The sequence below is a fragment of the Scyliorhinus canicula genome, chromosome 16, assembly GCF_902713615.1.
Source record: "Scyliorhinus canicula chromosome 16, sScyCan1.1, whole genome shotgun sequence".
In the NCBI taxonomy this organism is placed as follows: Eukaryota; Metazoa; Chordata; class Chondrichthyes; order Carcharhiniformes; family Scyliorhinidae; genus Scyliorhinus; species Scyliorhinus canicula.
The window spans coordinates 59,862,256-59,885,940 of record NC_052161.1 but is presented as its reverse complement, the minus strand read 5'-3'; the positions used below and the strand labels follow the sequence as shown (position 1 = coordinate 59,885,940).

The 23,685-nt window shown below is 45.2% G+C and overlaps 3 protein-coding genes across 4 annotated transcripts in view; 2 read left to right on the top strand and 1 right to left on the bottom strand.

Annotated features, from left to right (window-relative positions):
* The window catches only part of LOC119950956 (interferon-induced protein with tetratricopeptide repeats 5-like), a 189,296-nt gene extending 170,322 nt beyond the window's left edge, over positions 1–18,974 (bottom strand). Inside the window, exon 1 of one of the 2 annotated variants that reach the window (XM_038773986.1) lies at positions 18,623–18,974. In XM_038773986.1, coding sequence (XP_038629914.1) covers positions 18,623–18,627 — 5 coding nt within the window. In that variant the 5' untranslated portion in view covers positions 18,628–18,974. The remainder of the gene's footprint in view (positions 1–18,622) is intronic. The other variant, XM_038773984.1, reaches the window with a different exon arrangement.
* LOC119950988 (interferon-induced protein with tetratricopeptide repeats 5-like) overlaps positions 1–23,685 on the top strand; it is a 999,792-nt gene that overhangs the window by 759,382 nt on the left and 216,725 nt on the right. The gene's annotated exons all lie outside the window — the stretch shown is intronic.
* Positions 1–23,685, top strand: part of LOC119950954 (interferon-induced protein with tetratricopeptide repeats 5-like) — a 169,565-nt gene that overhangs the window by 119,302 nt on the left and 26,578 nt on the right. The gene's annotated exons all lie outside the window — the stretch shown is intronic.

Below are 23,685 nucleotides of genomic sequence, written 5' to 3'. Positions count from 1 at the left end.
GAATTCATATTTCATTTTTCAGACTTTGACTTTAAAAATTATGTTTCAAGCTGTGATTATTTGAAAGAGGTAAAGAGATATCAATGCCAACATGGTCCTTGTTATTACTTGAAACCTTCGCGATAAAAGGTTCCCGTTAACTTTGTAAGGCGGGTGGCATAGAATCTTTACAGTGTCACCTTCGAGCTGTTAATTGGTTTGTACGGAGCGCGATTACTCCGTGATTTAAATTATAATCTCCTGCAGATGCGGATAACTCTGCTTAATAACACATAAACAGGGCAAAAAGCGTGCGGACCCTGACATAAAACATCACACACGTAATTTCCTTAATCAATTGTTAAAATTGTAATCGGAAGGACCATCTGGCATCAGACAAAGTGTGCAATGGGTAAAACTTTAGATACAACTTTTTAAAATGGCAGCGTACTGCAAACGCTGTGTGAGGAACTAAAAGCCTATCAACAGTAATAGAAGCTCAACAAGTGATTTAGGAAAATAATAGGGGGTCAACTACTAAAAAGTTAGTTGCTCTATGGAGGGAATATTGTCCAAAATTGAAGGATGCCTCCTTGTTAGCCAGCTGGCAGGATAAAGAATTAAAATTGAGTATAGAATTGACAGGTCTTGAAAACGGAATGCGCATATGGAAAAGAACCAAGTTAGGCTATCCACCTTGATTAGAAAGTTGCTAAAACACTCCATTAGTTTTGTTCAAGAATATCTGAGGATGACAAATCTCCCAAAATGAAAAAAAAAGAGGAGCAAAGTCAAAACAAGATTACGGTTAGGAACTTAACAATGGATTCTTGTCTAAAATAACTTCAGATCGTTTCAGGCTGTCCAGATAGACTCGGCGGTGGTTCAGTTCATTTGAAATAAAAAGAAATAATAAACATCCAGTAATGTCTCTTTCCAAAAAACTGGTTAAATAGCAAATATTGAAAATTGACTGAAATATGTGCTACTCATAGCCCTCTCGCAGGAAAGATGTACCTCAACTAACGACACCTGACCTTATTAGGCAGACAGACACTGCAAATTTGGAGCGGTAATACATGCATTGATAATGGTATGTTTATAGAACTGTCTCAAATATGAGGTCACCAGCTGCAGAATTTAATAACTTCTGTGCCTGCGCCTGATTGCTGTGTTCTATGCTGGCAGCTAACGTTAACCCTGATTACCACTGTTTAAAACACCCGATAGAGTCCAGATGAGAGAATATAGTGACCCAAGCCTTGATAACGGCATTACTATATCACCTATCCCGCAGGCCCAGCTTCGAAACTTTCCCCTATTCACTACTCCACAGTGGTGGTCGATTGATTTTGATCCCTCACACTTTTCACCTCCCTTAGATATTCCCAATCCACATGTCACTCTTTGCTAAGATCATACAGTAACCTCGCCCGATTTGGAGAGCATTTACCAAGACAAAAGAAGGGTCTGCCTTTCTTGTCGATTTACCCCACAGCCTATGGCATCAGTCGAGACTTGTGTCACCCCACATGACCCTTTCTGTCAACGAAGGCTACAATGCCAAGTCCTTGGGATTTCTGGCAGCTGCACTACGAGGACAAGCTGATCCTTTCCTTAATGATAGTCAAACCCTACCCGCAGGTACTTTAGAATATTTTAAACGCCCATTTGTCCACATTGGCACACTGCACCATCATCATTCAACCCAATCTACGACTCCTGAACTACCCGCAGATTTATGGGCAGCCTCCAAACACGAAGTTGGTCTCACTAATGTCCCTCCTGTTGTTATTAGAATCAAACCTGATATGCCCTTGCCCTCTATTTCACAGTACCCTTTGCGGTCCGAGGCTGGAAAAGGAGTCTCGGTTATGATTCAATCGTTCCTTCAACAGGGAATTCTGAAACCGTGCCAATCGCCCTGTAACACCCCGATTCTTCCAGTTCCTAAGATAGACCATCCGAATGGCGTTTGCTCACTCTCAATTAGCAACATTAGCACCTCCTGGTGGCTCCACCATCATTCAATATGTTGATGACTTACTCCTTGCCAGCCCTGATTTCATCGCTAACCAGCGTGACACCTTTTTAGCTGCTCATCCGTCTCCATTTATGGGGATATGTGATCCCGCCCGCTAAAGTTCATAAAGGCCAACGACAGGTCAAATTTTTGGATGTCCTAATAATTACTACTGATCGCTCGCTTACTCAGGAACGCATTACTCCTATACTGCAGACCCCATTTCTTACATCGCCCAAGCAGGTGCGAGCCTTTTTAGGATTAGTCAACTTTTGCAGACAATGGATTCCGAATGTTACTGTATATACTAAAGAATTAACTCCGTACTCCTCTCAAAATGCTCCTCTTAAGTTTGATCTACCTGATTCAGCAAAGCAATCTTTTATTACCCTGAAAAATGCCCTGGCTATCGCCCCAGCACACGACCTATGTATGACAGACCTTTGCACCCAAATTCTTACTGCTGTCCATTTGTTAGTCCAGGCAGCCTCTAATCTAACCCTTCACCAACCAGTACAAGTGCATACTTCACATTCTATCGTGGCTCTCCTAACGTCTCAGCAAACCCAGCATCTGACTCAAGCGCGATTGAGCCGCTATGAGGTTTCACTATTGCAAAACCCCTACCTCTCTTTTCATTATTGTTCAACCTTAAATCCTGCTGTGTTCCTCGAACAGCCCCCCGATAACCTTGAAGACCCAACACACGATAGTTTACTTCGGAATCACTTCCTTACCGCACCTCGCCCGGATTTAACAGACAGGCCTATTGATAATCCAGATCTAATTTTTTATGTTGATGGCAGTTCTTCCATTTCCCCATTTGGCGTCCCACAGTCGGGATATGCTGTGGTAACCGACACTGACGTGCAGGAAGCAGCAGCCTTCCAGACCCCTGTCTCTGAATAAAAAGCCGAGCTATTCGCCCTTACTCAAGCATGTATTTTGGCCACAGACAAAAGTATTAATGTTTACACTGATTCTAGGTATGTCTTTGGCGTGACCCATGATTTCGGCCGCCTCTGGCAACAGCGAGGTTTTTTCACCTCTGTGGGAATTCCCATTCAAAATGCTCTTTGGGTTAAAAATGTCCTCGATGCTATTGAGCTTCCCCGTCAATTGGCAGTTATTAAATGCGTTGCGCACACGAAGGGTTGGACTCCTGTTCAATTAGGAAATGCCCGTGCTGATTCAGCTGCTAAAACTGCAGCTTCATCATGCTCTTTAATTGTTCCCAGTGGGGCTAATCAGGCTTTAAACCAGGTACCTGCATTACGGACGAAGGGCATGCCAGAGATAGTTGAAGTTCAAAATTTACAGAGGGACGCCTCTGATTCTGAGCGAACACTATGGAAGTCAATGAGGTGTTCACACTCCTTGACACGAGACCTCTGGCTGACTCCAGTTGGTCAAGTTTGTATTCCGAATTCTTTATTACCGTTACTTGTTGATTATTTGCATTCTTGTACCCATCTTGGCAAGGAGGGAGTGGTACAGCGACTCCTAAAAACTTGTTGGCACCCAGATTTGAATACAGCAGCGCAAACGCGGCTGGATCGATGCGTCATTTGCATGAAACATAATAAGGGTAAAGGTATTAAAGGTCCTCCGGGAACCACCCCCTTGCCAGATGATCCTTTTGCTTGTATACAGCTTAATTTTATTGAATTGCCAAAAGCACAGTGTTATAAATATTGTTTAGTAATAATCGATGTGTTTAGTAAATGGATTGAAGCCTTCCCCACCACTAATTGTACGGCACATACAGTAGTGAAGTTGTTGTTAACGGAAGTCATTCCTCGTTTTGGGGTACCCAAAATGGTGAGCTCAGACAATGGACCACATTTTGTCGCTCGGATCAATACTGAATTGTGCAAAGCCCTTGTAATTAAACAGCAACTGCACTGCGCGTATCACCCGCAGGTAGCAGGAATTCTGGAAAGAGCCAACGGGACTTTAAAAGAAAAATTATCTAAATTAACTGAAGAAACTGGGTTAAATTGGCTAAAAGTATTACCCTTGGCACTGTTTCACATGCAAGTGACTCCCCATTCGCGGACCGGATTGTCAGCTGCAGAGATAGTCTATGGTCGGCCAATGAGGACTCCCTGGGATGCCCATGAAAAAACCCCTAGAGGGAGTAGACCTCCATGTGATGGGGGAACAAATGCAGAACTATTTGAATCAATTAACACTTTCTTTGAAGTTTCTTCACTCACAGGTACATCTACCAGTAATGACAGGGACAGCCGTCCCTCGATATCCAGTGGTCAAACCCGGAGACCTCGTGTTGGTAAAAAACTGGGACAGAAAGAAACTAGGACAACGCTGGAGCGGACCCTTCCTCGTATTACTGACGACGCCAACTTCGGTCAAACTTGAAGGACGTGCCAGTTGGATACATCTATCCGATTGCAAGAAGATAGTCTCCAACCCAGACGAGAACACAGGATGAAGATCTTCAGTATAATTTTTGGACTTTCTGGACTATTTAACCTTAATGGCCACTCGGTAGTAAAAAAAACGAACTAAACGAGACCTGCCTTCCAATACCTATTTACATATGTCATATCTTTACGCCGAAAAATTGAATATTAGCAAGTGTTGGGTTTGTACCCGCATCCCCGTCCATTCGAGGGAAGGAATACTTCTCCAATCTCTCCCCTTTCATACCGCAGAGACAGTTGAATGGATTTTACGACAAAATCAAACAGGCATCAGGGGAGATAGGGGGAATATGAAAATATGGAGATCTGTTGGCTATGACATGACTAAATTTTCAGCTTCGTATCAACCTACCTATAATCATGCCCTAACTCCACCCTCCCTTACTGTCCACTCGTATAATGTTCAAGGTTCCGTATGTTTTAATAAAACAGGAAAGGAAAGTTAATGGGGCAAAGTAGGTGCAACCTACCAATACAATCCCCTGGATGACATCAGCAGATGATTTTACAGCCTACAATGGAACCTATTTCATATGCGGCACTAAAGCATATCCGTGTCTCCCCATTAATTGGACAGGGTCCTGCTTTTTGGGATATGTCATACCCCAAATGCATCATCGACCCACCCTTAAGCACTCCTCCTCGCGAGCAAAAAGAACAATTTCTAAAACGGAACGGGCAAGGCATGAACGAACTGATCTACATGGCCTCAGCATTGGAACATCTGGCAAACGTAACTGCAACAGAAGCCAGGGACACTGGACAGGCGCTGGCCGAGGTCTCAGCTGAGCTAGTGGCTGTCCGGACCGTGGCATTACAAAATCGACTGGCTTTGGATTATCTGTTAGCCTTGCAGGGAGGAACGTGCGCTATCATAGGCCAAGAGTGCTGTACTTACATTCCAGATGGCTCTGAAAATATCACTAACCTGGCCGACCATATTAAGAGACAGGCTGCTCAAATTCAACAAATTGGCAGCGAATTTCACGACTATAACCCGCCGGGTTGGCTAGGGTGGTTGGGTCATGGATTATTTGACTGGATCTTTAAGGCCTTTATTCTACTGCTACTAATGCTACTAGGGATAGGATTGCTTTCCTGCTTGTGTAAATGCATTTTCAAACGAATCATGGATATATCTATTTAGCTAGTTGTCATGATATGACAAAAGGGGGGAGTGTGGTATTGTGTGAAGCAAATAATGGCATGATGGGAAAAGTAGTCAAGTCTTCTTAGTACAATTGAATTTAAACGGATTTTCACATAACCTAAGGCACAGATTCAAAATACACAGATATACACAGCCGAGGTCGACTTGACCTAAGAACCGAGTGATTCTAAAATTCTAAGATAAGGTGTTTTCATCATGAGCCTAAATGTAGTCTCAATACATAACAAGCTGAACAACTGTCTCTTCCTGTATGTAAACAAGTTTGTCCAGTTCTTAAAACAAAGACAAGATAATGATATGAGACTCCAGTCCCCTAAAGGTCAGCAAGTCCAAAGATGTGCGGGTTAGGTGGATTGGCCATGCTAAATTGCCCGTAGTGTAAGGTTAATGGGGGGATTGTTGGGTTACGGGTATACGGGTTACGTGGGTTTAAGTAGGGTGATCATTGCTCGGCACAACATCGAGGGCCGAAGGGCCTGTTCTGTGCTGTACTGTTCTAAAGACAAGGTGACGCCATTGTAACGATTATTACTTATGTTTTACTTTCGATCAAATTCCTGACCAAGTTGTATTCATGTTATCTTGATCCTATAATGTCTAAGAATTGCCTTCTTTTCTGTAATATCGCAGACTTGGGACGGACTCAGCAGTTTGTAATTGACTGCTTTCCGACTTCAAATCTCAGCCATACTGCTAGCAGTCAGTTCTAATTCGGAAATAAAGTTCAGTTTTGCTTACCTAATGAATCATGTTTGTATTTCTCTATCACAGTCAAGACGCGGGGAAAATATAAAATACAACAGCCTGACTGAGTCGGCAGCCGAAGTTAAGTATAGTCATGAGCGTGAGAGATAGTTTAGTTTATGGTATTTTGTGCATGAGTGTTTTCTAGAGCTGTTGGGGAGGGTTTAAACTAATGTGGCAGGGGGATGGGAACCGATGCAGGAAGTTGGAAGGTAGTAAAACAGGGACAGAAGCAAAAGGAAGTAAGGGGAAAAGTGCAAGGCAGAGAAGACATAGTCAAAAATCTAAAAGGGCGACAGTACAAGGTACAGTGACTGAGGGGAGCTCAGAGAATAGGCCCAGTAATAACAAAAGGAATAAAACTGGAGATGTTAAGATTCAAAACAGAGGTAAAAAAAACCAACGTAAGTGTACTTTACCTGAATGCTCGTAGTATTCGGAATAAAGTAAATGAGTTGATGGCACAAATCATCGTAAATGACTATGATTTAGTGGCCATTACTGAAACATGGTTAAAGGATGGTCACGACTGGGAGTTAAATATCCGAGGGTATCAAACTATTCGGAAGGACAAAGTGGATGGTAAGGGAGGTGGTGTTGCTCTGTTATTTAAGGATGACATCCGGGCAATAGTAAGGGATGACATTGGTGCTATGGAGGATAAGGTTGAATCCATTTGGGTGGAAATCAGGAATAGTAAGGCGAAAAAGTCACTGATAGGAGTAGTCTATCGGCCACCAAATAGTAACGTTATGGTGGGGCAGGCAATAAACAAAGAAATAACTGATGCATGTAGAAATGGTACAGCAGTTATCATGGGGGATTTTAATCTACATGTCGATTGGTTTAACCAGGTCGGTCAAGGCAACCTTGAGGAGGAATTTATAGAATGTATCCGCGATAGTTTCCTAGAACAGTATGTAATGGAACCTACGAGGAAATAAGCGGTCCTAGATCTTGTCCTGTGTAATGAGACAGGATTGATTCATGATCTCATAGTTAGGGATCCTCTCGGAAGGAGCGATCACAATATGGTGGAATTTAAAATACAGATGGAGGGTGAGAAAGTAAAATCAAATACTAGTGTTTTGTGTTTAACAAAGGAGATTACAAGGGGATGAGAGAAGAACTAGCTAAGGTAGACTGGGAGCAAAGACTTTATGGTGGAACAGATGAGGAACAGTGGAGAACCTTCCAAGCAATTTTTCACAGTGCTCAGCAAAGGTTTATACCAACAAAAAGGAAGGACGGTAGAAAGAGGGAAAATCGACCGTGGATATCTACGGAAATAAGGGAGAGTATCAAATTGAAGGAAAAAGCATATAAAGTGGCAAAGATTGCTGGGAGATTAGAGGACTGGGAAATCTTTAGGGGGCAACAGAAAGCTACTAAAAAAGCTATAAAGAAGAGGAAGATAGAGTATGAGAGTAAACTTGCTCAGAATATAAAAACAGACAGTAAAAGTTTTTACAAATATATAAAACAAAAAAGAGTGGCTAAGGTAAATATTGGTCCTTTAGAGGATGAGAAGGGAGTTTTAATAATGGGAAATGAGGAAATGGCTGAGGAACTGAACAGGTTTTTTGGGTCGGTCTTCACAGTGGAAGACACAAATAACATGCCAGCGACTGATAGAAATGAGGCTATGACAGGTGAGGACCTTGAGAGGATTGTTATCACTAAGGAGGTAGTGATGGGCAAGCTAATGGGGCAAAAGGTAGACAAGTCTCCTGGCCCTGATGGAATGCATCCCAGAGTGCTAAAAGAGATGGCTAGGGAAATTGCAGATGCACTAGTGATAATTTACCGAAATTCACTAGACTCTGGGGTGGTCCCGGTGGATTGGAAATTAGCAAACGTGACACCACTGTTTAAAAAAGGAGGTAGGCAGAAAGCAGGAAATTATAGGCCAGTGAGCTTAACTTCGGTAGTAGGGAAGATGCTGGAATCTATCATCAAGGAAGAAATAGCGAGGCATCTGGATAGAAATTGTCCCATTGGGCAGACGCAGCATGGGTTCATAAAGGGCAGGTCATGCCTAACTAATTTAGTGGAATTTTTTGAGGACATTACCAGTGCAGTAGATAACGGGGAGCCGATGGATGTGGTATATCTGGATTTCCAGAAAGCCTTTGACAAGGTGCCACACAAAAGGTTGCTGCATAAGATAAAGATGCATGGCATTAAGGGTAAAGTAGTAGCATGGATATAGGATTGGTTAATTAATAGAAAGCAAAGAGTGGGGATTAATGGGTGTTTCTCTGGTTGGCAATCAGTAGCTCGTGATGTCCCTCAGGGATCCGTGTTGGGCTCACAATTGTTCACAATTTACCTAGATGATTTGGAGTTGGGGACCAAGGGCAATGTGTCCAAGTTTGCCGATGACACTAAGATGAGTGTTAAAGCGAAAAGTGCAGAGGATACTGGAAGTCTGCAGAGGGATTTGGATAGGTTAAGTGAATGGGCTAGGGTCTGGCAGATGGAATACAATGTTGACAAATGTGAGGTTATCCATTTTGGTAGGAATAACAGCAAACGGGATTATTATTTAAACGATAAAATATTAAAGCATGCCGCTGTGCAGAGAGACTTGGGTGTGCTAGTGCATGAGTCACAGAAGGTTGGTTTACAGGTGCAACAGGTGATTAAGAAGGCAAATGGAATTTTGTCCTTCATTGCTAGAGGGATGGAGTTTAAGACTAGGGAGGTTATGTTGCAATTGTATAAGGTGTTAGTGAGGCCACACCTGGAGTATTGTGTTCAGTTTTGGTCTCCTTACTTGAGAAAGGACGTACTGGCACTGGAGGGTGTGCAGAGGAGATTCACTAGGTTAATCCCAGAGCTGAAGGGGTTAGATTATGAGGAGAGGTTGAGTAGACTGGGACTGTACTCGTTGGAATTTAGAAGGATGAGGGAGGATCTTATAGAAACATTTAAAATTATGATGGGAATAGATAGGATAGATGCGGGCAGGTTGTTTCCACTGGCGGGTGAAAGCAGAACTAGGGGACATAGCCTCAAAATAAGGGGAAGTAGATTTAGGACTGAGTTTAGGAGGAACTTCTTCACCCAAAGGGTTGTGAATCTATGGAATTCCTTGCCCAGTGAAGCAGTTGAGGCTCCTTCATTACATGTTTTTAAGGTAAAGATAGATAGTTTTTTGAAGAATAAAGGGATTAAGGGTTATGGTGTTCGGGCCGGAAAGTGGAGCTGAGTCCACAAAAGATCAGCCATGATCTCATTGAATGGCGGAGCAGGCTCGAGGGGCCAGATGGCCTACTCCTGCTCCTAGTTTTTATGCTCTTATGTTCTTAAGAGTAGATATTACTGTGTGTGTAAATAAATAGTATTGACTTTGAACTAACTAACTGGTGTACCGACTCTTTGATCAGTATTCGGGTTTGAACCATGTGGCGGTATTGAAAGATACCTGACGACTCGAGAGCAAACGTAATTAGAATTAAGGAAGGCGACCATATTGACCACCATATTTAGAGCTAACCAAAGAGAGCAACATTAGTGAGTGATTGTGAGTGAGTGTGTGCATGTGGGTGGGGCACAGTAAATGTGTATGTGTTAGTGAGTGATTGGGAGTGACTGAGTGTGTCTGTAGGGGTGGGAGTGAGTGACAGGGGGTGAGTGACCCCCAAGACCCCATGTTTTTGATCATGGTACGCTCACAGGGCATGTAATTTGCTGCCCACTCATTTGTACATTTGAATATAATTTAAATACTCTGTTTTTAGGAACATAATGAAAAGCTAATCACAAAAGTTTGATTGGTATGCCTTGAGAAAATTTGCTGCTAACAGCTACACCAGTGAACCCCTGACCCTGAGAGAGCCTCTCAGTCAGCAGCCCCTCTACACAAATCCTCTCTCCCCACTCCCACATGAGCATCTTTGTGACCCAGTCCCACCAGGGTCTCAGCAGCCAGGCCATTCCTGCCACACAGCCTGCTGATCTGCCGACAGGCCAAGTAACCGTCTCTCCCACTCGGACTGGGTTTCAGTGAGCAGCTGCTGCTCTCGAATCAGCGTCACGCCGGTGCTCAGACTCATGCACCCGTCACTCACCTTCCTACTGCTCGTTACTCCTGGTGGTAAACCACTGTACTACCACTTTAAACCACTGTATTATATTGTACTGTTTTGGCTCCGCCCGTGGCTCCTCCCCTTGGGCTGATGTATATAAGTTGCCCACCTCGGGATCTGCCTCATTCTGGGGCTAGCTGCCAGCATTGTCTTTAAGGTAATTAAAGCCTCAGTTTTGTTCACTGCACGTTCTCTGTCTTAATTGATGGTGCATCAATTTAATTAACTTAATGGGCTTGTTTAACATGGATCAGGCTCTCAAACCTGATCGCCTGGAGCTGGACCCCCAAGCAGCCGATGCCGCTGCCACCTTCGAACACTGGCTACGCTGCTTCAAATCGTTCATTGATTCTTCCACTGTTACCATCGCCGAGGACCACAAGCTGCGAGTCCTCATCTCCCGGGTGAGCCTGCAAGTATTCCTCACTTTTATGGATGCGGCCTTGTTCGATGAAGCTATTACGCTGTTGAAAGGACAGTACGTCAAGGGGGTCAACGAGGTGTACGCCAGGTATCTCCTTGCCATGAGGTGACAGCGCCTTGGCGAATCGCTGTCCGAATCTCTGCGCGCCTTGCAGGTACTCGGCCGGAACTGTAACTGTGAGGCAGTCTCGGCTACCAAGCACACCGAGTTGCTGATCAGGGATGCCTATGCCGCAGGCATGAAATCAGGCTACATTCGCCAGTGCCTGCTAGAAGGGTGTACACTCGGCCTCCAAGAAACAGTACAGCTTTCTGACTCACTGGAAGTGGCCTTCCAGAACATTGATGCCGACACCTCCGACCATGCGACACCCTCGTGGACGTCATGGGCGTCGCCATAACCCGACCCGGGGATGCCGCAAGCCTGTGCCGCGCGGCAACCCGCCAATTCTAGAGGCCCAGAGTTCCTCCTTCATGAGTGATGAGCTGCGTCAGTTCCTGCTTAGCAAGGGCATTGCCTCAAGCAGGACTACCAGCTACAATCCCCGGGGAAACGGACAGGTGGAAAGGGAGAACCCGACGGTCTGGATGCCGTCCTTCTTGCCCTACGGTCTAGAAGTCTCCCTGTCTCGCGCTGGCAGGAGGTCCTTCCCCATGCGCTCCACTCCATTTGGTCACTCCTGTGCACTGCCACTAATGTGACCCCTCACGAGAGGATGTTTGTCTTGCTCCTGGCCTAGCTGATGGTTCTAGGGCCCATCCTCCTCCGGAAATATGCGAGGAGTCATAAATCAGATCCTCTGGTCAAGAGGGTCCTTCTCCTCCACGCCAATCCACAATATGCCTACATGGCACACCATGACAGGCGGGTGGACACAGTCTCCCTTCGGGATTTGGCACCCGCAGTTCCCCAACGACAATCGCCTCTACTCCTGACCCTATACTGCCTCCCTTCACTGCTACTGACCTGCCTGAGGTCACAGAAGACGACACGTTCCCAGACATGCAGGACTCAACGCTTCAGCCGACTACAATGTCCACACCACTGCCAGAACTGAGGTGGTCACGGCAGGCAATCAAAGCCCCTGACAGACTCAATCTCTAACTGAACTCGTCCACATCCCCCCCCCCCCCCCCCCCCCACCGGACTTTTTTTTAACAGGGGGTGAACCACTGTAATTTATTGTACTACCACTTTAAACCACTGTATTATATTGTACTGTTTTGGCTCCGCCCGTGGCTTCTCCCCTTGGGCTCATGTATATAAGTTGCCCACCTCGGGATCTGCCTCATTCTGGGGCTACCTGCCAGCACTGTCTTTAACTTAATTAAAGCCTCAGTTTTGTTCACTCCATGTTCACTGTCTTAATTGATGGCGCATCACTCCTCCAATCAAAGGTTGTTTCTTTTCTCTCCCACACTTGCTGCTAATTGGCACAACTGCATCTCACTCAACACCTGGCATCAGATCCCACTCCATTGTCAGACTCCAATCTCTTGCTCCGTGATTACGATTGGACCAGCACCCTGACCACTCCTGAGGATGGGATCTCTGAGATAGGGGCCTATGGGGGATCCACACCCACTAATGCTCCCAATAACACAACAACTGGCACTGTACCTCCTCCCGAAGCTCTGGTCTCCTCCAACGTGGGCAGTCTGGCAGAGAAATTAATTTGTCGATCAGGCCCGCCGCTGGGCAGGATTCATGTTTAACAACATAAATGCACAAATATTCCTGTTCCCAAAATCTGTGACCCTCCCCTCCAGTCAATATCCGACCCAGTGAGTGACATGGACAAGTTTAAACTGATTAAAAAGAGTCAGCATGGATTTGTGAAGGACATGTCATGACAAACTAATCTATCCTCATTTTTGACGAGGTAACTTGTCGTAATCATCTAATTTTATTTTTTTTAAGTTATTTCTAGTTTTAGGAATTGAATTTAAATGTAGATAAATGGAAACATCTGATTGAGCAACTTGGAAAACGCAAGTGCAGGGTGTCCAAAGTCTTCCCCTTTAACTCAGAGTTGGAGATATTTGGGGAGGGTCCTGAGGAGTGGGGGGGAATTACTCATTGTAAGTTAACACAGATTGGAGATCACTCCAGCTCGCAGGATTTATTTCATCGTTTGAAAATTAGCAGTGAAAGAAATTAAACAATGGATGGCCCATCTTTGACCATTTGGCCAAATGACAGAAAATACTGGACAATCTCAGCAGGTCTGACAGCATCTGTGGAGAGAGGATGGAGCTGACATTTTGAGTCTGGGTGTCAGATCTGCGGAGATTGTCCAGTATTTTCTCTTTTTACTTCAGAAATATTTAATTAGCTGTAAACTGCTTTGGGATGTCCTAAGATTGAGAAATATTTTGTATAATACTGTTTTTTCTAATGTAATTGTTAATATCCTGAAACATTATCAGACATATACCACAAGGCAATGTTTTTCAAACTTATTTTCCCTGAGTCCCACCTTTGCCAACTGGCCGATCTTCGGGACCCACCGCTGGCCGCAATTTTATCTTTATTGATTCATGGAATGTTGGGAGTCACATGTAGGCAGACCAGGTAAGGACGGCAGATTCCCTTCCCTGAAGGACATTAGTGAACCAGAGCATGACTCTGTGCCTCTGGATTACTAGTCAAGCGACAAAGCTACTAGGTCACTGTCTCCCCATGTATGTTTGCTAACCCAGTCTATCCTTATTCAAGGCAATGTTTGCGACACTCGTTTCCTGCCCCAGCCAAGGGAGGGAAAATAAGTCATCTAGTTTTCCTGGTCTTATTCACTATCCAGTCGCCTCTGATGCATTGAATTTCTGTCAATATTGAGTGAGGACACGATCAAATGTGCCTGTGATGTCCTCGTGTCTATAAAAGTTCACTGTCCAGGGTCACAGTGATGGATAGTTACTCATGTGAGATACTGGAGGGCTGCCACTAATTGTGAACCTGCCTTCATCGTGGGACATTGCCTCAAGGAAAGAAAGAAGTGAATGTGAGGATAGCAAAGAACAGATATCAGTGGTAGAGAGCCATTTGTTGTTCTTTTAAGTAAAACAGCCATAAACCTGAAGATAGTGATATTAAAATCTTGATTTATAATTGGCTGAAATGCAATTCAATTTGATGTAAGCTTATTCAACTTGAAGTATACTATTAGAAACAAGTTCACCAATATTGATGACTGCTGACAACACTAAAACTGACAAACTACCTGTTTTGTCATTAATCAGACAAACTGGACATTGATAAAAAATGGTTTTCTCAAATATTCTTAATCTTCTCAGATATTCAAGTGTGGCATTGTCGTGTGCTCATGTCTCTCCAATCAGAAGACATGACATTGCAGTCACGTCGTGGAGACTCTTGTCTCCAATAATGTAGCTCTTGCTGCAATTGCAGCCAATTGCCTCCCACTGAAGGTGCCTCCATGTTGTTGTTGACACACATGTAATGAGATATATATTGACTGGGATTTATAGGAAAAATTGTACTTGAGCAAGTCTGCTGGTTAGAGACAGCATAGTTTAATGTAGAAACCTTCTATTTTAGGAATATGAACAAATCTTAGTAGTGTAATAAATTTATAGTTTTGTTCGTTAACAAAGCTTTATGTTTTTTATTCAACACTACGCATTGAAGCTATCCAGGTAAAGCAAAATAGAGACCACAACATGTTACCAGAAGTGATCAGAGAGTAGATTAGTAAGGTTCAGGGAGAAAGAAAGAATCTCCGCTCGAAGAAAGAAAGAAAAAAAAAAGTGCAAAAAAGAATTCTCAACCAGACTCCAGTAGCAACAATCAGACTCCAGCAACAACCAGCAGCATCGCACAAAGAAATGCCCAGCCGAAGCTTCATGGAAGGTTTACAGAACCCAGAGTTGTTCAGGATATCGGGTAAAGTAGGTGTGAACTGGAAAATTTTCAAACAAGAGTTTGAACAGTTCCTCTCATCCTCAAACCTAGAAACTGCCAGTGATAAGCGTAAAACTGCTTTATTACTACTAACGGATGGACTACAGGCTATCGAATTGTATAACTCATTCCACTTTGAGAGTGAAGTTGAAAAAATTATGTTTGAAGTGGTCATTGAAAAATTTGATCACTATTGTGAGCTTAACAGAAATTAAAAGCTATGTAAACGACTGCAAAACCAACAAAAAATAATGCTGGAAGATTCAATTAAAATGTCCCGTGCGAGTAAAGAATCTAAAAATAGAAGTGCTGAAATGTTGAATCGGTAACGTGGCGCGAAAATTCTCAACTCCGTGGAAGCTGTGGCACAGCTTGAAATTCAGCGCGCTCAAAAAGACGGCCGATTTGCGTAAGAGCACCTGAAAAAAACGTGCGCTTCAGAAGTTGAAAGTTCTGCGCATGTGCGGGTTCAGTTCCGGAATTTGACCGTTCTGCACATGCGCACTTAAAAACAAAGCGCACTCCGAGGATCGATTTGCGCATGCGCAGTGGAAGTTTGCACATGACGTAACGAACGTGATGATTTCAACCAATATGAGAATACAGAAGGCAACTCATATATTGAAGAATATTATTCAGGTATGGTAGAAATATGCGGCTTAACCAATCATTTCTTTAGCAACACGGTTGAAAAGCTGAACAGCACTCTCCTAAAGGTAGATGAATTCAATACATTGTTGGAATGGCAGATCGTTGCAACATTGGATGACAGTAATCTGACAACTGAACAACAAGAAGAGGAAGACTATGAGAGTCTCGCTAATATATTTGCTGAGCCAGAAAAGGAAAACTATGAAAGTCTATCCACTGTATTTACCAGTAAGGACAACAGTGAAGAAACAGATAACGATGAACAAAAAGAAGACTATGACGGTCTAGCCACTGTATTTCCGAATAGTGACAAAGTGATCATAAGTAGCATACAAACTGTGCAGGACAAAAGCAAGACTGACAGATCTCAGCTGAACTGTACAAAAGCTGACAATCAGAGTGCAACAGTGAACAGATCAATTGAGAGCACATCAATTATGAACAGCCTACAAGAAAATGACATTGTGGACAAGTTGACTCCAGATGAGGAGCACCAAGAGTTCATGCATACATCAGATCATCCAACAGAAATATATCACAAAGCCTGATGAGACATCAGATAATCCTAATGACACGGATGGTAAATAAGTAAAAAATGAATCAACCAAGCAAAAAGGAACTGATCCTGAGCGCACCAAGAATAGTTATGGTACTACAGTATATACTCAAGAGGCACGACTGTGATACCAAAGGACAATTCAGTGACAAATGGCACTTGAATGACAGGAAAGTGTTGAAACTTTCAATCACACTGGACAGACCATACAGCATAGAAAGCAATCTGGATGGCAACAGAGCAAGGAACTGCAGGACAGTGTGTGAAACACATCAATCATTCAAGATAGAACAAACCGATGCATGTGTTGACAATGCCAAGTTCACGCATAATGGGACCAATGTCAGGAAGAAGAGAAGTGGAGAGTTCCAACATGTTACATTGTTTGGAAAGAAACAACGATGCTCCAACTGGCTAGAAGAGTTGGTCCCTGTGAGAAAAACAGGTAGCAAACAGGTTTTTACGACAAATGAAACACGAAAGTGACACCACAAGCTCAGAAAAAAGACCAGGTCAGATCAGGTTCAACCATTTGAACATTTGATGGCTTGGACTGATAACTTGTTGGTACTGTAACAGACTACCACAGTGAAGACTGAGTACAGTCTCAATTTGTGGACTGTAAAAAGTTAAACAAATTGTTAACTACTGTACAATATCAGTACTCAACTACATGTAAAGAACATACAATGCTCTTACTATACACATATATGTAGAAATCTCCAAACATCTTTGAAAAAAAGAGGGGATGTAATGATATGTATATTGACTGAGATGTAAAGAGTTAACAAGTTAATGATGATGCTTCTTACCACTAGAGGGAACCACAGAACAGTCATATATGTATCATTGAGGATTCCGGGAGTTAAGAGTTAAGAGTTAGAAGTAGTCAGAAGAGTGTAAGGCACAGGAGCAGTTGTACTTGTGAAAGTCTGCTAATTAGAGAGAGCATAGTTTAATATAGAAACCTTCTACTTTCGGAATGTGAACAAAATTTAGTTAGTAGTGTAATAAATTTATAGTTTTGTTTTTTAACAAAGCTTTGTGTTCTTTATTCAACACTACGCATCCAAGCTATCCAGGTAAAGCAAAATAGAAAACACAACAACACACATTTCTGGCCCCTCAGCAGCAACCACACTGCAAGATCTGTAGAAGCCTGTCAAGCTATTTTTCTGCACAGAGACATCACAGATACACACATAACACAAGGGTACCCTATCCAGGTTTGTTCTCACTCACTGAGGGCTCTGACATACTCTGGTCCTCGGGTCTGCTGAGTTTGATGGTGAGTTCTCTAATACTCTCTTTCTGTTTCATGGTGGCTTCTTTCTGCTACTGGATGGTGAATATTCTCAGCAGGGTGAATGGTACCCGTGATGTCGTCCTTCGGGCAACTCTTCTGCATCGGAGCAGAGCACGTGGGGTCCATATCCAAAACGAAATGGGGATGGAAGTTCAGATGGACCACGTCGAACTCTTGGGCCACAGCTTTGGCCAGGAAAGGTCGAGGAATCCGTCAAATGTTTCACGGCACGTGATTTTCGAATCGGAGCTGGCGATAAGGGGTGATGGTGGTGGGTTGGGGGAACCGCGAGACTTATAGCAAATCCGTCAGATAACTGATATGACATTTTAGGCAGCATTTCCCCCGCAGACCGACGTTGGGAAACTCTATGACACGCAGTTTGAAAAACCTTGTGGACATCAGGAATATGGGATTACACGTATTTTAAAAACAGTATTTGATTGACAAATTAATAATGACCCAGATATTCCAGTCAGTGGCCCAGTGTTGATCCACTCTGCAGTTAGAACCCAATAGCATAAAGAGGTGGGCAACCAAGTGTTGAGCTTAATTCCAGTGAATGGAAGGCTCCATTTTTCATCATGACCTGAAGGAACACCCCCGTAATGTCTGACTTCAGTTAATTTTCTGAGGCTGCATTTCAGAGGATCTTATAACATCCAGAACTGCATAACCTCACAACCCGCTAATGTTCATTCCCCTCACCAACCCTCCCGATGGTGCTCACCCCCTCCCTCATTCGGCAACAATGCTCAACACAACCCTTACTCCCTGACAGTGGTCAACACCCTCACTCACTCATAAAGTCCATAGTCGCGACAATACTCAACCACTCGCACCACCAACAATGCTCACACCACCTTCCCAGCGCTCTCCCACAAATATACTGAATCTTCCAACATTGGCCAGGCAGGTGCTAGAGAGCCGGAAGGTGAGGCGGTATACGGACACAGTGAGGAGGGGGGAACACTATCCAGAGGTTGAGGTGAATACCGTTGCGGTGGTGAACATTGTTGGGGATGGGGGTTGAATATTGTCGGGGTGGTGGTGAACATTGTTGGGAGAAGGGTGAACATTGTCAAGGGGCAATTTAGCATGGCCAATCCACCTAACCTGCACATCTTTGGACTGTGGGAAGAAACCAGAGCACCCGGAGGAAACCCATGCAGACATGGAGAGAAAGTGCAAACTCCACACAGACGGTCACCCGAGGCGCTGTGAGGCAGCAGTGCTAAGCACTGTGCCACCGTGCCGCCCCATGCTACTGTACATGCTATTGACACACAAAAATCTCTCTTACTTCATGATGATCTGCGTGAATAGGCAGGCTGCTTGTTCACTTTGACTTCTGTCGTTTAATCAGCTGGAAGAACAGAACGTGATGTGTCAAAATCTTCAACACACACATTTATATGTATCCACCAACCACACCCTTCCTATCATTCAGAGTCCAGTGGTTTTGCAGAATTGTACTTGAGAAAAGGAATCAAAATCGAAAAGTATTCATTAGTTGTAGAAAATCAGCATCACCAAAATGAGAAAAAACTTCCTTTGATCAATACTTATTCATGGACAGGTTGCGTATCCTTTATATAGAATCCTTTATCCTGTACCCCTCTGAGAGACCCTCTGAGGTACATGCCACTGTCTCCTTATCGGCAGAAACCCCCGAAGAATCATTCTACCCCCTCACCGAGCTCCCCATCCGTGCATCTTCTGAAGGACGATCTTTTCAATCTCCTTCTTTCCCCACAAACCCCTCCCAGGGTTCACCCGTGATTCAGCTAATGGAGATCAGCTCTCCCCAGACTCCCCACAACACCCTGCAGAATGGCTGTTCAGTTGCCATTTAGCAGTTTACTGTCGATGATGCCAGTGACTTTAAATATAAATTTAAATAGAGCTGGAGGCCAATTGATCTATGGCCAATGATTCTGACAAAATTCTATAAAATGTGACAATTATGTTCTTGATAGTCCATGAGTTGGATTCTCCAATTTTGAGACTAGCAAGTAGCTTGTTTTTTGAAATATTTTTTGCATAAACATATTGTTGAACATTTACCAAACAAAATATTCCCAAGTGGCTGCAGGTTATGTTTGCTGATTGCTCCTGCTTCTGGCTGCAATGCCTGAAGGCCTCGTGTTTGTTTACTCTGCCTCTTCTGCTTCTGTGGCCTGGAATAAGGAAAAGGGTGGACATAAGCTGGCTTATTACCAGTGCTGGAGAGGGGGATGGGGTGCTCTTTCACTCTTCTGCTCTATGTCAATATGACTTTCTGGTGTGATTATTCCTGTCTTTGAGAGTCTGCAACTGGGAGCTGCAGGAGGGAAGAGAAATGCGGAGAGGCCTGAATGCTGCTACAGCTTTCTGGAGGCTGTGTGTCTGTTTGTTGCCGCCTCTTTTGCTTCTGTGGCCTGGAGAAAGGAAAGGGAGGGAGTACGATATCCTACTGCCGGTGTTGGGATGGCAGATCGATTCGGCTAAGAAACGTGCTGAAGGTACTGAAGAACTGCTCTTGCAGATTGCTGGTGACTTCATTATATTGCGGACTTTTCAGTGTTTAATGTCTGGAAGCCGTGTGTTAGCTTGCTGCCACCTCTTTTACTTCTGTGGCCTGGAGTAAGGAATGGGAAGAAGTCAGGTGACCTGCTGCCGATGCTGAAGGAGGGGAAGGGTGGCTGCTCAATTCAACTGAGCAACATACTGAAGGTCTTGTAGACTTTCAGGATTTTGCAGATTGCTGGTGATTATAATGAACTGTTTACTGTTTAATGTCTGGAAGCCGTGCAGATTGCTGGTGACTTTATTGTACTGTTGACTGTTCAATGTTTTTTTTTAAAATTTAGATTAGCCAATTATTTTTTCCAATTAAGGGGCAATTTAGTGTGGCCAATCCACCTACTCTGCACATTTTTGGGTTGTGGGGGCGAAACCCACGCAGACACGGGGAGAATGTGCAAACTCCACACGGACAGTGACACTGAGTTGGGATCGAACCTGGAACCTCAGTGCCGTGAGGCAGCTGTGCCAACCACTAGGCTACCGTGCGGCCCTGACTGTTCAATGTTGAACCAGTGCTCGCAAAGGTGAAGGGTGTTCTTTCATTCTTCTGCCATGCTCTGCGTTGGTGTGACTTTCTGGTGTATTGTTATGCTCACCCGAGCAACTTTCCACTGATTCGAGACTACTGCCAGGAGCTGTGGGATGGGGGAGAGTTATTGTGCTGTTGAGTGTGTTATGTTTAATGCTTTGTGACTGTGTATTTGTCTGCTGTGACCCCTTTTGCTTCTGTAGACTGGAGTAAAGAACCTACTGCCAGTGCTGGAGAGGGGGAAAGGGGTGTTCTCTCACTCCTACGCCATGCTCTGTGCAGGTGCGACTTTCCCATATGTTACTATGCTAACCCCCCAAATTACTTCCACTTTTCCAAGTCTACTGCTGGGGTTTGTGGGAGGTGGAGAGAGTGGCAGGTTAATTCAAATTGTGGTGATTTAATTGTATTGTTGACTGTTAAATTGAATGTGTATTGGTCCATCAGGCCGCCGACAGACCCGGTTGGGGGGGGGGGGGGGGGGGGGGGGGGGAGGCTGGCGATTGCCCAAGGTGCACAGGCATCACTGATTGTTTAAGGAGATGTCAGAAGCAGGTGCTGCAAGAGGCTCCATCTCAAGAATTGGACTGGGGGACTGTGCGGCACCTGTGCCATGTCCTTGTGCACGTGCCACCACATGGAGGAGCAGGATACCCACTCCCGGTGACTATCAAGGTCACTACTGCCCAGAACTTTTACGCTTCGTGTGATCATTCCAGGACCCGAGTGGGGATTTGTGTGCCATATCCCAGCCCACAACTCACAAGTGCATCTGTGACGTCACAGATGCCCTGTTTGCCCAGGCAGACGTATACATAAACTTTGACCTGCACAAAGTCCACCAAATGTCCGAGCAGCAGGATTATCCGCCATTGCCTGGATACTCCAGGTTTAGAGGGTAATAGCTGGCACACATGTCATCTTGCGTACAATGGTCCGGGAGCTCCCCTCATCAACAGGAAGGGGTTTGGCAACTCCCCTCATGATGCACCATCAATTGGACACAAGACGAAAATGAGATCCAAACGATAGGCTTTAATGCACAAAATGTGTGCCCGGCAGCAGAAGAATGGCCGACTGTTGGGAAGCAGGTGTTCTTATATCCCACCTTGTAGGCAGAGCTACCTACCTCTCAGCCAATCAGCTGAGAGGCACATGACTTACCCGGACCAATGGGCGGCGAGTCTTCTGCACCAATAGCAGCTCACTTCTAAGGTACCGTAATACCCCCTAGTCATACTACCACACCTCATTAACAAGAAGGGGTTCGGCCCCCTGAGCATTCAACATGTGTGCGACCACTACCTCAAGATCATGCATGTGTGTGCATGCTTTCCAGAAGTGTGCATATACTACATCCTGGGATCCTGGGACAGTCAGAGACCCCTCGCGTCATCGAGGGGCACGATGATGGTTTGGCTCTTGGGGGATAATGGGTACCCACTGAGGACCTGGCTAATTATGCCAGAATGGAGGCTGGAGTCCGATGCGGAGACCTGATATACGAGGCCCATGTGGCCACTGGGCTGTGATTAAGGGGTGCATCAGACTGTTGAAATTGCGGTCCTGATGCTCTGGTGAGGCACTGCAGTGCATCCCCCGGAATGTTGCTCGCTTTATGGTGGCCTGCTATGCTCTCCAAAACCTGGCACAGCAGCGGAGCGACGTGCTGGAGGTAGAGGCGGAAGAACATACGGCCTTGTCTGAGGAGAAGCCGGACCAGGAGTGGGGATGAGCCCGGGGAGGATCTGCGGGAGCAGCCGGAGGATAGAGGACAAGCGGCAGAGGTGAGGATCCGGCATGCCCAGAGGACCAGGGAGTCCCTCATTCCTGCCCGCTTCACATAGGAGGCGACCTCATCCGTCATTTCACCCCTCCCCACTTCCCGCCCACTGGCTCCCCTCAGCAACCGTTCTCCGCCCCCCTGACTCACATCTCACTCTCCGTCAACCATTCCACACCCACCCATTCTCCCCCCCCCCCACCCCCCCTCCAGCCCCCCCACCCCACACCCTCCAATTGCCCTGTCCCACCCTCCCAGAATCCAGGTAACATCACTCCAGGGTAATCAGCCTGTGCTGGCATTAGCAGTGGGTCAATGTACAAGGCTGATGATAACCTGCTATGAAGTGAGCTCTGGTGCTCCTCGATCTATGTCACAGTCTGACTCCTTTCTGATTGCTAGCAGGGCAGTCATATCCATCACTTGCACGTGCTGTGCCTCGGCGGGGGCCCCAGATCGAGGACCACCATGTCTGTAGGGCTGGGCCAGGGAGGGCGGAGGTCAACGTGGGGTGCAGGTTTCACAAGTCTAGGGTGTAACATGTTTTAATGGAGAACAATCATGTCCCCCAACTGTCCCCAGCTACTGTTGATGCCACCCCCGCTTTGGCCTTTGCCCTCTCAGTGATCCTCAATCTTAGCCTTCTGTGCTCTCCCACCCAGTCTAGGTGTGTCCCCAGGATGCAGATCAGAAGTAGAAGGAGCTTTTTGCTTCCCACGCCATGTGGCATTTGATGGTGGGCACCTCTGGAAGGCCTGGGGCCGGAGAAGGCATTGTGAGCTGCACACTTCATGTATCACGGGGGTTCTATGGCATTGGCACTGTCGCTGTGCATGGATGGAGTGTGAAGGTGGGTGCCAGAGCATACTAGGGCAGTGTCCTTCAAAGTCAGGGCCCGACCCGCGGGTGGTTGTCGGGAGAGTCGCGGAGCCGTTATCCGCGGCGCTCCCGATCATGCAAATTCTCGCACAGCCAGCTTTTAATAATGCCAGCTGCAAGGGGCCGCAAACATGTTTAAAAAAAGTCGGCCGCATTGCGCATGCTCGCCGATCATCGGGCAAGCATGCGCATTGCGGCCGCTATTTTTTTTTAACAGTTTCAACTTTTTAGTTTACAAGTTCTGTCGTGGTTTTTATTCATTTCTTCATTTATTTTATTCATTTGATTTTTTTTTCATTTATTTTATTCATTTTTTTATTTTGTTTACAAGTTCGGGGGGATTTATTTGATAAAACGTTACAGGGAAAATATGCAGAACTTTGGACAGATGGAGACTCCATGCTTTCCAACACCGGAAGGCTTCACCTTCATCCAACAGGTTCCATTGGAGGAGTGTGTACGAGGGCCAAAGGGACCCAAAACCATTTCCTCCATTTTTGTCAGCAGCAAACAAAGTAAGAGAAAATGGTGGGTCGCGCAGGTCAGCCGGCATAGGCCGCTAAGGTCGGCCGGCGTGGGTCGCGAAGGTCGGCCAGGTTGGGTCCTG